General features: G+C 37.2%; 1 protein-coding gene across 8 annotated transcripts in view; it reads left to right on the top strand.

Annotated features, from left to right (window-relative positions):
- LOC101162863 (serine-rich coiled-coil domain-containing protein 2) overlaps window positions 1–12089 on the top strand; it is a 44328-nt gene that overhangs the window by 2756 nt on the left and 29483 nt on the right. For 7 of the 8 annotated variants that reach the window (XR_002874685.1, XM_023963032.1, XM_011484349.3 and 4 more), the window contains one exon: window positions 10581–12055. Coding sequence is in view for 7 of the 8 variants with exons in the window: in XM_023963032.1 (XP_023818800.1) it covers window positions 10624–12055 (1432 nt within the window). In the remaining variant the exon portion in view is untranslated. The remainder of the gene's footprint in view (window positions 1–10580; window positions 12056–12089) is intronic. The other variant, XM_023963033.1, reaches the window with a different exon arrangement.

The raw sequence follows: 12089 nt of genomic DNA, 5'->3' as shown, positions 1-12089 counted from the left end.
GCATGTACAGCAGCTTCACATAATCATATTTTTGCTGACAGCTGAGGTTTCTTCCAGTGTCTACCTTAGCAGAGTAAAGCACTTGCTGGCAGCAGCTACACTTCGGGATAAGGCGTGACTGACTCTACTTAGTGTAAGCGAGATGGACAGTCCGGGGTTTTTCTGGTGTCAAGGTGGGGTTGCCGACACATGCAAATGCATGTGTGTGTTCTTTAGGCACCTGTTTGCAGGAGTCCTTGGGGGCGCCAACTAGGCTGAAGTTGTGTTTACAATCAACCCAGTCTCCTCCCCAACAGCTGACCATCTACTTTGTGTCTCTAAATGTGGAGGACCACCCAAACCTCACTTAAAGATTTAAGGATTGTTTTGGGACTAGAACTGTTTTAGTCTTAGACCCTTACAGCTACATGCATTATAGTCATTCCAAGACTCTATGGTGCCCATGAAAGGAAGATGGGAGGTTAAATAGTCCTTGACATTTGTTGTATTGTAAAAAATGGGTCTTTGAATTAAGAAGGTGTGTGTATAGGCATTGTTGTGTTACTGCCAAATCAATAAGTACAGACATTTTTAATTTAACACTATTTTAGCTATTTATATCCAAAATGCTCAGAGATGATGTTTTGGGACGGTTTGTGTCTCAATTTTTATTCTTATTTGCGTGATGTGCCCTAAGTTGAAGGACTTCATTTGACTTCTGTCTTATTCTCCTTGCCTTGTTCTCTCTGCATGAGGCCTATCATTAGAGCTATACTTAGCCATACTTATCAGCACTGTGGTTCCCTTGGTAAAACCACAGATGTTTCTAGTCTTGGAATAGCTTAGTGTACAAAGACACTGATGCAAGTTTCTAGACATACAGAGGCACGGGAAGAAATTGGATAGAAAAGTGATCCTCAGACATCTTGAACATTTGAATAATTTTTGTTGGCAAAAATCTATCAACCTGTGTTATTTTCTAGAACAAAGTTTCTGCAGAGTGGCAGTAGTTTATTTGAAATTTGCTTCGGTGTGTTGGCGAAGAGTAATACTTCCCTGACTTCCCATTATCTCTATGTTTACACGCTCTCCTGCTAGCTTACAACTCCTCAAACCCCCAACTTAACATTACCGGTGCTACAAAAATGGTGAGCAATATCAGAGATATTCAGCTATACAGTTTTGAGGCAGATTCCAGCTCAGATGAGGAAAAAAAAGACGTACATTGATCTATTTGTCTGCAAGTGGATGTATCAGATTGGAGCGGAGCAGAGAGCTTATAGCCCGCTGATTATAGCACCTACGTCACTGCTAAAAGCCTTTTCCAACAGCATTTCTTCATCTGCTCCTGATTCACAACGATTTTAATAAATAAATACTCAGATTACAAGTTAATATGTTATATATGTTTTTCATTGTGAAAAAATGTGTTTTCTGTGTAATTGCTTCATCATTTTGATAAGCTTTTACAAGCAGCTCACTTCTCCCCCAGGGGATGAATCAAATGTGGAAAACAAAATTTCGCACACTCAAGTGTATGACAGCTAATGGTGCTTTGACAGATGAGAGTAAAAGAGGATCAAATGCATGTTACATTTAATTGTAATAAATCTTTTAGAAAAAAACGTGACCAGGAAGTCTCCTACTGAGTCACACCTGTGGGGTACTTCTACAAGTCTAGTATTTTTAAATGTAGGGAAAAAGCTCTAAAAGCTGATAAATAAAAGGTCCATTTTATGTTTTTAGACATGTTTATGTACAACCTTTCTGCTTCAGGTTACACTCTTGGACTTAAGTACTATAATCAGCATTAAACTTTAACCACAATAGGTCACGGGTCACTCATCTTAAAACCTTTAAATCTCATTGAATAATCCTTCAAGGCTTTGGGTCATGTGATGCAGTTTTTACATCGCTCCAGACACACACTCATCATGTGCTGCGGTCTGGGTGCTTTGTTATGAAATATAAACCAATTCTCAAGTTGAAATAGATAAATTACCAAGGATTTGTTAAACATTTTTTTGTGTGTCTCATCCTTCCCTATCAGCTCTTTACTACTCATTCGAGCCGTCTACCTTCAGACTTCTACTTCTTTTTTTGCCAAGAAAGCCTTCCTCCTCAAACTCATTTAGCATTTTTTTTATCAAATGCTTTATTTATTTTATGTTAGCCATTGTTTTTTTAACTGCAAGATGATGAAGCATTTTATTCAATATTTAAATGGCAAGTTAAAATGCAGCTGTATATGACTCGTTCACATAATAGTACTTTATCAGGCCTTTACATTTTTTAAGCAAGCTGCATTACGCAGAATTCACCAGCTGTTGGTTAGTACAAAAGTATGTCTACTTTTACACAAAGACATGGTCATTATGCACCAGTTAGGACCCAATCTAAGCTGTTTTTTCCCTTGGCCTCACATGAAACTGTTCTTTGTCAGAGAAAAAAGTGTGTTCCTTAAGCCAATTTATGGAGAAAAGGTTTGTTAAGACAGACAGGCAAATATAATAATAAGAAAAAAGAATAAATGGGAAAAAGATAGATTACTGTCAGATATATAGTGTTTCTTCTGCTTTTTGTGCATCAACATAGAGCCTCAGCATAAAGCCTTATTTGAAATGTTTCATTTTGGTTGTTGCTAACCTGATATTAACCCTTAAACACCAGAGCTGTTTTATTTTTTTTTTTGCTGCAAAAGCACAATAACACATGCTCTCATAACTACTGTGACTCTTTGACTTACACATTTAATGTAATTCCAATGGACTCTGATGTGGAGAAAAGCAGCTTTGCGCTGGTTTGCAACAATAATGTTTGCTGCTTTTCTCTGCAGATTCATGTTGATTGCGTTGTGTTTGAGCACAAAGCTGTTTTTCTCAGTTTGAGATCCGTCGGAATTACGCAATATGTGGAAATGTTTGAAGAGTAACTGGAGCTAAAACTACGGTGTTAAAGGGTTGAACAAGAAGAGTCTTAGCTGTTACGATAGAGCAGCAGTTTTTCTTGGCTATTTCACATAGGTTTTAAACTGGCTTACCATTTCACCACATTTTATTTTTGTAAAGGGTGGTTTGTTACAAGCTTACATGCTCTTCACGATTTTTATGTTATTCCCAATAAACTCATATTCTGAAAAACACTTTTTTGAATAGATCATGTATAACGTGCAAAAATATTAGTTTCTTTTGTGAAATGACATGTATCAGAAGAAGCAGGAGTGTTCAAAATTGCTCACAGCAAGACGGCCCCTGGTTAAGTAAGATGTTGACATTTCCCTCTGCCAAATTGTATTTCTTTTGTCTCTAGTAAACTGTACATTTACTTGAAATGAAGACATCGCATCATGATGTCATGTTGGGTTTATCATTCAGATCATGCGTATAAAGTTCACACAATCCATGAATTATTCAAAGTATGATCATCATTTGAACATAATCTGTGGAAGTAGCACTAGTGAGCTTGTTGGAAACAGTTAGCATCTGTTATGTTGGGTGGCCTTTGTGACCACTTGTGTTGAGAGAATGAAAATGTCAGCTGCAGTATATTTATCTAACAGAGCGGCTGTAGCAATTGTTGAGTAGAGCACACCAAGGAGACCGCTCATTCTTTCTCAAAAGTGTTTGTCCCTGTGTGTCACACGTGTATGCTAACATCTGTCACTGTAACAGTGTGACATCTGAGGTATCTCGATGATAATGATAGAGGGCATATGGGCTGTTAATTGCATTTCTAGGAGCCCTGCCAAAGATGTCACAGCCCATCACATCTTAGAAAGAACATGCCAAAGTTTAGCCAAAAAAGTCAAAAGGGATTTTAAAAACGTTTTTGTGTTATAACTCAGTATTGGTTACATTGCTTGTCTTGGTTTATTTGCCTATTAAATTTTTTTTAGGATAGAGAAAAACTTTCTGATCCTGACTTTTCAGCACTTCTTTTGATAAGATCGATATAGAACATAGGATGTGGGCAAAGACGTGCAATTTAAAATTTGTGACAAAAAAACAACTTTAATCTTTCATCTTATATTTTAGCTTGTAGTTTTATTCATTTCAATCAGTGCTTCCTCATGCTATATTCTGTAATCCAACCAATGATACATACACCAGGAGATCTTGAGAAGCTGGTAATGCTCATGGGGCTTTATGCAATTTCAAGGAGTTGATTGAGGAGGGCCATTATGCTTTTAAGCATGAAATCAATATTTGGAAGCAGATTTATTTTTTATTTTTATTAAATTGAAAACCAAATTTTAATACCTCCACAAAATCGCTGTGTACAATTGAGTGCTAAACAGAAAACGTTTTCTGGATTATGCCCTGTGGTGGTTTCATAGATTCACAGAGCAGCACCACGGACATCGCCTCTTTAGCGTGTAAATAACCCTTTCCTAGTGGGAAAAATAATAGAGCTTTTTTCTCCATTCAGTTGTGGATAAATGGTCAGTATTCTTTTAACTGGAAATGTCTTATTTTCTTATAATTTCTTTTAGCACATCTTTGTCAAAGCAAGCGCTTTCTGCATTATCTACTCTTCTCTCTCTAGGGTGGGGCTCCTAAAAGGTACCTTCTCAATTATTAATGCTCTCAAAGCATTGGTTCTCTTTACCCATGTACACATTACCCTGCCACTCAACTCACATTTTACCTTAAACCCCCACCATCATACGCACACGGATAAACACTTTGGAGTTATGTAGAAAGGCTGCAGACAGATATCTCCCCTTTAAATTTATTGTTTATTTGAACATGACAACAGAAAGCCAGATTTCTAGGGTAAATTTTCCTGACTGCTTTTGTTAAATTACAAATGTTGTTTAAAGATTGTTCTGTCTGTTTAGCTCCAGTGCTGTAAAACAAGCAGTGCATTGCCACACCTCAAATGTGTTCATTTCTGTGTCCATTGTTTCCTTTGTGCAGTTCTGTCATTTGATCCAGCCTGGTCAGAACCCAACATTATAAAACCCTTCATCCTGTTTTATTCAATTAGCATCTTTTAGCATCATTGCTTCCCTGTCCAGCACTGCTCTCATTCAATACTTTTGTCTGGAATCGGTAGTGCTTTTTTTCCTGTCTCTATCTATTAGCCATCTATAATGGCACTCTACTAATCTCTTCAGGGACAGAGCAATGTCCCACATCTGCCGTGTCCAGATGACTGGCCTAGTTATTACCCAGCTGTGTCACTGAACTCGGTCAATAAATTAGGTGGCCTGTTGGTTTGGATTTAGTATCCTGGCAAGCAACTTAAGTTGTAAGTTTGAGCATAAATATATTATTCTTTAATAACTATCAGATTAAATAAATTCTTATTTTTAAGGTTTCTAAACTTTTTTTTTTCCTGGTAAAGAACCACCTGAACATGAATCAGACTCCTCAGATAGACGAGCTGTTTTATTTTAATTTTATCGTCGTTGGTTCTGCAGAACAATCCATCAGGACAGATAAAATAATTATGAAGAAATGAAGGAACAGGGAGGAGGAAACGATGAAAGGCATGCACAAGTTACAGCTGTCTTTCACAAAAAAACAAAAATAGCGAGGAGAGGACTTTAATCCTTCTTATATCTCTCCCCTCAAAACTCTTCTACCATTTTTCTCCCTTTTAGTTTTTTGATACAGCCTTCCATTTCCTTCAATGCACTTACATGCTGAACTTATACACATGGCTGTGATATTGTGTTTGGTTGGCAGTTGTACAAAACAACACATCTGAGACTTTAGAACAAGGAAAATGTTAACGTAAGTAAATTTTTGTTGGTTTTCTGATACATTTATTTTAAGTAAATAAGTCATAATCGGGAATTTTATTTGACTTTTTGCTGTAATTCAGTTTATTTGATTATTTTTAAAAGATTAAATAAATGAAATAAAAGATAGAAGTGAAATGATTTTAACCACCATTTCCAAAAATGTTTTTTTTAAGGTTTTAAAATAACCTATCTAATGAAATGTCTTTATTTGGCAATTAAAATATTTTTCCATGTAAATACCACATTAAAAAAAAATGTTATCTCTTAAAATGGATGCGGCATGTTTTTTCTTTATATTGAACCTTGCTGAAGGATGCTACTGAAGCTATGTAATTATGGGGAGCTGTGAGCAGTGGGACTTGGGGATTGACTGGTTAAGGGGTCTAAGCAAGAGGAACAGGGATTTACTGTCTGTAGTAAAGCACCTCCATTCATGCGTAGCTCCAATGACTCAGTAGATCACAACCCTCGGACTGTCGCATCCCATCTGCATCCATCCTGTTACACTTGAAGAATGGATCCCCCCCAGTTTGTGTACACTTGTTGTTGCACATTATCCAGAAGGGAAATGAAGGCCTATATTTTTATGGCTCTAAGTTTACAGTTTACTACTTGTCTGAAAGTTTGGGCCTGGTTGCTTCACTGTCAGACAAAGACCAAATTAACTATCATATCTGAATTAATTATATGGTATTTGAGGATCTCTAAGGACTGATAAAATAGATTGAAGAGGTTCAGTTAACACTATATGTATAAATATTTCTCCTTTTTTGTTCATATTTCTTTTAGTTGTCTTTAAAATGACTGATTCTTACATCTCAATTGTGTTTTATCTTCAGTTGTCGTCCCAGTTCATCTAAACATTTGTGTTTTTCTCATTTTCAGCTCTTGTGTTTCGTTGTTTTTTATTATTTTTATTTCATAATCCTGTTGTGCAAACCCCGAAATTATTCAGAGCTCGGGCACATTTTTAACATATCTCTTTTCTGTTTCGAAAAAAAATAAATAAGAGGAGATTTTTATAACAGTGATTACTCTTGAACAAGTCAACATTTTGCAAAAGTATGAATATTTTTGGGCTTGACAGTAGTTAACTTTAGGTTGTAACCCCCCCCCCCCCCATATTCGTGTTTACTTAAATGTTTCTTTTATAATGACTTGTTTGAAATAAAAAAATAGGTATTGACTAGAGGTTTGAACATGTTTTTTCTTGGACTTAATCTCATCACATAACAAAGGGGGGTTTGGGATAGGATCAACCATCTTTTTGCCCAGCACTTTACTCAATGGGGGAGGAGGAGTCAAACCAATATGAGTTTAACAGATGGCCTGTAGTTTGTACCGCCCTGCTTCTTAGCATATGTCACTCTGTCTAGAACTTAAACACTATGACTTTCATCTTTGCGGTTGTCCTTGGCGATAATATAACATCCAAAATATTATAGAGGCAAAGAGTGCATTTTGTAAATCCTATCAAATTACTATTCAATGTTGGTGCAAAGGGCAACTGTAATTTTCGAACAATTATATGATCACAATATGTTTGATAAATTTTACACAAAAGGCTAATATTATATTTAAGTTTTCTGTAGCTACACAAAAAGTGAAAATGTTGAAGTTTTATTAGTTTTTCTCTTGTCTTAATCAAAGATGAAGTCTTTGAAAACCTCATAAAAATGTTTTATTTCTTTTTAGATTATTAAATTGTTTCAATTTAATGGTGTCTGTTGGCCACTTCACCGTAATCCTGTTTCTTAAATGTTGATATAACGTCTTCTTAAATTTAACATATAAAATAATTCAGACCTTATTAGAAAAGTGTTTTAGTTAGAAATATGACTTGGACCAAACTTTGGGATGTTTGGCTGTTATTAAAAAACACAAACCTTGAAGGAGAACTTAACTCTTGTTTTCTGATTTCATCAAGAAGATTTAAAAACTCTTTGATGCGTGTTCGTTGTGCTTTCAAGACGTTTAACAGGGAAGACTCATTTTACGCTGAGACGCCGTCACTTTAACCCGATGCATCATGGGAGTTGTACTGCGAAACTGCCGCTGATCGCAGACACTCTCTGAGCTTTATTATTTTGTTCACTTGTTCCACGGTCTGACACCGGATCCCATGGAAAGCTACATCACTAAAGATGAGCTTTAGCTGGTATTTTTGTTGGAACTGAGAGACTTTATGAACAGTATCGGAACAAGGAAGTGAAGACTGATTGGTCAGACTGATGACGTGTGATTAAGCCTCCATGAATGATTGGTGGAGACAGTTGAAGGGGCGGGAGTTTTCCGAAAACAGCTGAAGCTGCGGCTAAATTGCAGTACTGTCATTCTTATCAAAATGTCTTTAATAGAATCAAAGAAACAAAGAAAAAAGTATTTTATGATCTTTCATATTCCTAACTACTCAGTGTTTTATCAGGGCCTGTTCCAATTTCCCATGGCACACCTGATCATCTCCCACGGCACACTAGTGCGCCGCGGCACACTGGTTACGGTCTTTCATAATCCTAACTACTCAGTGTTTTATCAGGGCCTGTTCATGAACACAGAGCTAATATCCTGGAGATGGGAAATGTTTTTGGATCAGTGAATGGATAATTTCCCATGGCACACCTGATCATCTCCCACGGCACACTGGTTGAAAAACACTGCCCTAAAGCACCTATGCCACTGCTACAAGCTTTTTTAACAGCATTTTTTATTCAACTCTTAATTTACATCAATTTGAATAGAAATACTCAGAAATGCAATTTTAATGTTAATTTCCTTTTAAATATGTCCTCTATTATGAGAAAAAGCCCATAAGAACATGTTAAAAAAACACCAAAAACAAGATTTTCATTGGAGTGGGTCTTTAAATCAGACATTCTGGCAATAACTTTGCTTTTGAAAAATATTTACTTCATTTCTGTAGCATCGTGCAGATTTTTCTACAATTTTCTTATATTAATTTTTAAATTGTCATAAATTTCTTTTTAGCCAACTGGTTCCTAAAGATTTGGTTTCTTTTCAGAATGACGTTGAAATGTTTTCAACTAACAGTTCGAGATAATACCTTTGCAGCGCACCACAGTTTAAAAAATAAATATTTTCTGTCTTTAATTATCCAAGATTTTAAAAACCAGATTCATAAGAAAATTTCTTATGATTTGATAAAATAAATTAAAGTAAGTAAGATTCTCTGCAACACTAGAGATTCCAATAGTTCTACAACCTTCATTATTTCAATCTTCAAATACATGCACACTCATGACCCCCTCTCCAGGGCAAAGAGGCTTTGGTTGCCCTGCATGCACATGTTGACCTGATTTTGAAAGTGTGTATGTTCATTCTTATTTGTGTGTGTGTGTGTTTATGAAAGAGATTAAAATGATGGCATAGACGAACCATCTCTCCAGTCTGACACAGTGTCAATGGTTAGTCTCTTTCATTGAAGAAACATGCATCCTTGTGTGGAAATGTAGGGCAGTGGAAGCTGTTTTTCAGAAATGGACAACCATTAATGCCACACAATTCCCTTCCCCCATCATCTTAAAAGCTGATTGAGTTATGTTTGTGTCGCTGTATTAGTTTAACAGGAGGTTCTCTTATAAAATGAATTGCCTGTTTTTCTCTAGACTTTCAAAATGATGTCTTTTTCCACCATGAGTGCAGGGGTCTTGCTTATTGATTTCAAAATTCATTCTGACTGTTTTGTCTCACAACACTTGTTATTTGTAATACTTTACAAGCTAGTGTAACATGCAGGTGTACTTCTAACACTTCGACACCTGTCATGTTGCTTGGTAATACTGAAAAATAAAGAATCAGTGAGACTAATCAACCCTTTACTACCCCAAATTTGCCTAAAGACACTGCAGATTTGCACTGCTCACTGCATCGTGGCCACATTCCCAGGTCTGCTTTCCCCCTTTTTCCCACAGGTATTGTCCATGTATTGGTCATTTTTTGTCAGCAAAGTAAGTTATGTGTCATCCATCAATCCAAGCCAAACCTTCTTTTGGCAACTGGCTTGACATGCCATTTCTAGCTTTGGATGGAGTCATGGATAAAGCTTTTTGGGATTGGCATTGTATAACTGTTTGATTTATTTGTTATTGTGCTGTATTCGTTTTTAAAGATTTAAGAGTTCAAGTAAAGTTTTAATTAATGTTATGACATTCTTGTTATACTAAACTAAGTTTTATGGTGCACTAACACTTTTTATAATGTATTTTCCTTTGATTGAAATATATCTGTATGTGTGTATGATATATTCATGATATGAGTTCATCGAATTATCCTATAATCTGACTATGCAAAGCTTAGTGTAATGGCAAAAAGTAATCTATGAACAAACAAAGTAGCCGAGGATGTCAATCTTTTAATGTACAATCCTCACTGTTAAGTAATTGAGCATGTTGAGTAATAATATTAACAGTACAATAGGAAAGTACCCGCACAACTATTTCAGAAGAGTAGACATAAATCCTTTTGTTTCTAAAAGAGACATTGCTACATAGCAACAAAGCTTAGATTTGCACATTTTAATTTGAACAAACTGCGCAACTTGATAAAAGTGAGAAGCTGCATTAATGAGGCTTTTCTTAGGAACCAACAACATGCCAGGAACTCTGGTTTCAGAGACAATTGCCAATAATACTTCTTCTTTTTTTAAGATTGGCAGCAGATGGCAAATACTTTGCTTTTTAACTCCTCTTTTTAGATTCTTTTTTGTTTTTTTTTGTTTACTAACATTAATACGACCTAATAAGAACTAGAGGTTTTGAATAAAGTGTAATTTGTCTGTTGTCATAGTCTTAAAACAATCTAAGTAAAACATTTTTTTCTATTATTTTCTCAGTTGTTTAGATCTCCAACCTCCTCCATGACCTTCCTGACAACTAATGGAGGAGAAAGCCTCTGCTGGGCCTACAATGGTATCCAGATTGCCAAAGTTTGGTGGGCGACCCTCGGCTGGTATCACTAACACCCACTGCAACAGTTTCACACAACCATCTACAATTTTCCAGGATGGCAAGACTTCTGCTCTTGGTGTTCGTTCCAATGGCGTGATTCGCCCATCTCAATTTTCACTGAATTTGAAAGGAGAAGTGGAGATAAATCCTGCTGCCCCGACTACGCCTAACAACTCTAAGGATGGAACTGAGAACAAGGCTCTGTCACAGTTTCCAGAGTTTGCAAAGGATTTGAAAAATGGCTCTCCAGCAACACCTAAAATGCGTAAGTCAGGGTCGTTGATGGTGGCTGTCTCTAGCCCAAAAGCTGTACCCAAGCAGACTTTAAAGATCAGTCCTAAAAGTAGGGCTGATGCCATCCAGAGTTCACTTGGTGTAATTTCCAAAGTGGGCTCTAATGGCTCCAGCATTTCTGCTCGTACAGGATCGGAGTCACGGCTTGCACGGCCTATGTTAGGCTCCTGCTCTCCCCGAAGTATATCCCAAGACAGCTTACCACAGTCCATTGATGACCTGAAGAAGCAAACTCTGGACAGTATTGTGCGTTCAAACAGCTTCACTCACTTTAAACAGATTCCCTCACCCACAGGTGAGCCTATGACGCGATCCTTTTCCTTTAATCGAACTGTAGAGCTGGCAAAGCCATTAGCCAACACTCAGCTGCGTCCCCCTAGGAGCAGTTTACTCAAAGTCCCACAGTTGAGCAATGGAAGAGTGATTTTAGGTATAAATGGAAACCATGGAAGTCCAGGTTTTCTTGGGGGAGGAACTGGGGGACTGCAGTATAGCAGAAATCCTCAAGTGACTAACTCTCAACCCAATCCCTCCACCTCCCAATTACAAAGTACTCCCCGTGCTCTCAAGAAACCATTGCTTCCTTGTTCTGTGTTGACCAAGTCATTGGCCAGCACGGGGTCTGTGGGTTGTAGAATAGGTCAGACAAAACAGCAAAAGCCTCTTTTACCAGACAAGGTTAGGGAAGCCATCGGAACATCTTCTTTCTCTGAAAGTGAGGGTCTTTTAAAAATAGCAGTGGACAATAATGTAACAGGTGTTGGAAATGCATGCTCCTCTAACAGCGAAAGTGATGGAAGCCCTGAAAATGATGTCAGAAATGACGAAAAAAGTGCCTTCAGCAGACAGAGCTTTTGCCAGGCAGCAGCCGAAACTCTGGAAGACATGTCTTTATCTTCTGCCTCATCACTGGACAGATGTGACACCAGTGAAGAGTTGATAGATGACTTGGACTATGTTGGAGATGAACTCAATGACGGGGAAATGTCCAACAACAGGAAATGTGGCAGCATAACTCAAATCCCACTCAGTGAGGCTGTTGAGCTGGATTTGACCAATCTGCCTGGTAATCAAAAGTCATTCATACGTATTTGTTACTT

This window comes from Oryzias latipes, chromosome 15 (assembly GCF_002234675.1).
Source record: "Oryzias latipes chromosome 15, ASM223467v1".
NCBI classification, from domain to species: Eukaryota; Metazoa; Chordata; class Actinopteri; order Beloniformes; family Adrianichthyidae; genus Oryzias; species Oryzias latipes.
Note: the sequence above shows the minus strand (reverse complement) of the source record. Positions and strands in the feature narration are given on the sequence as shown.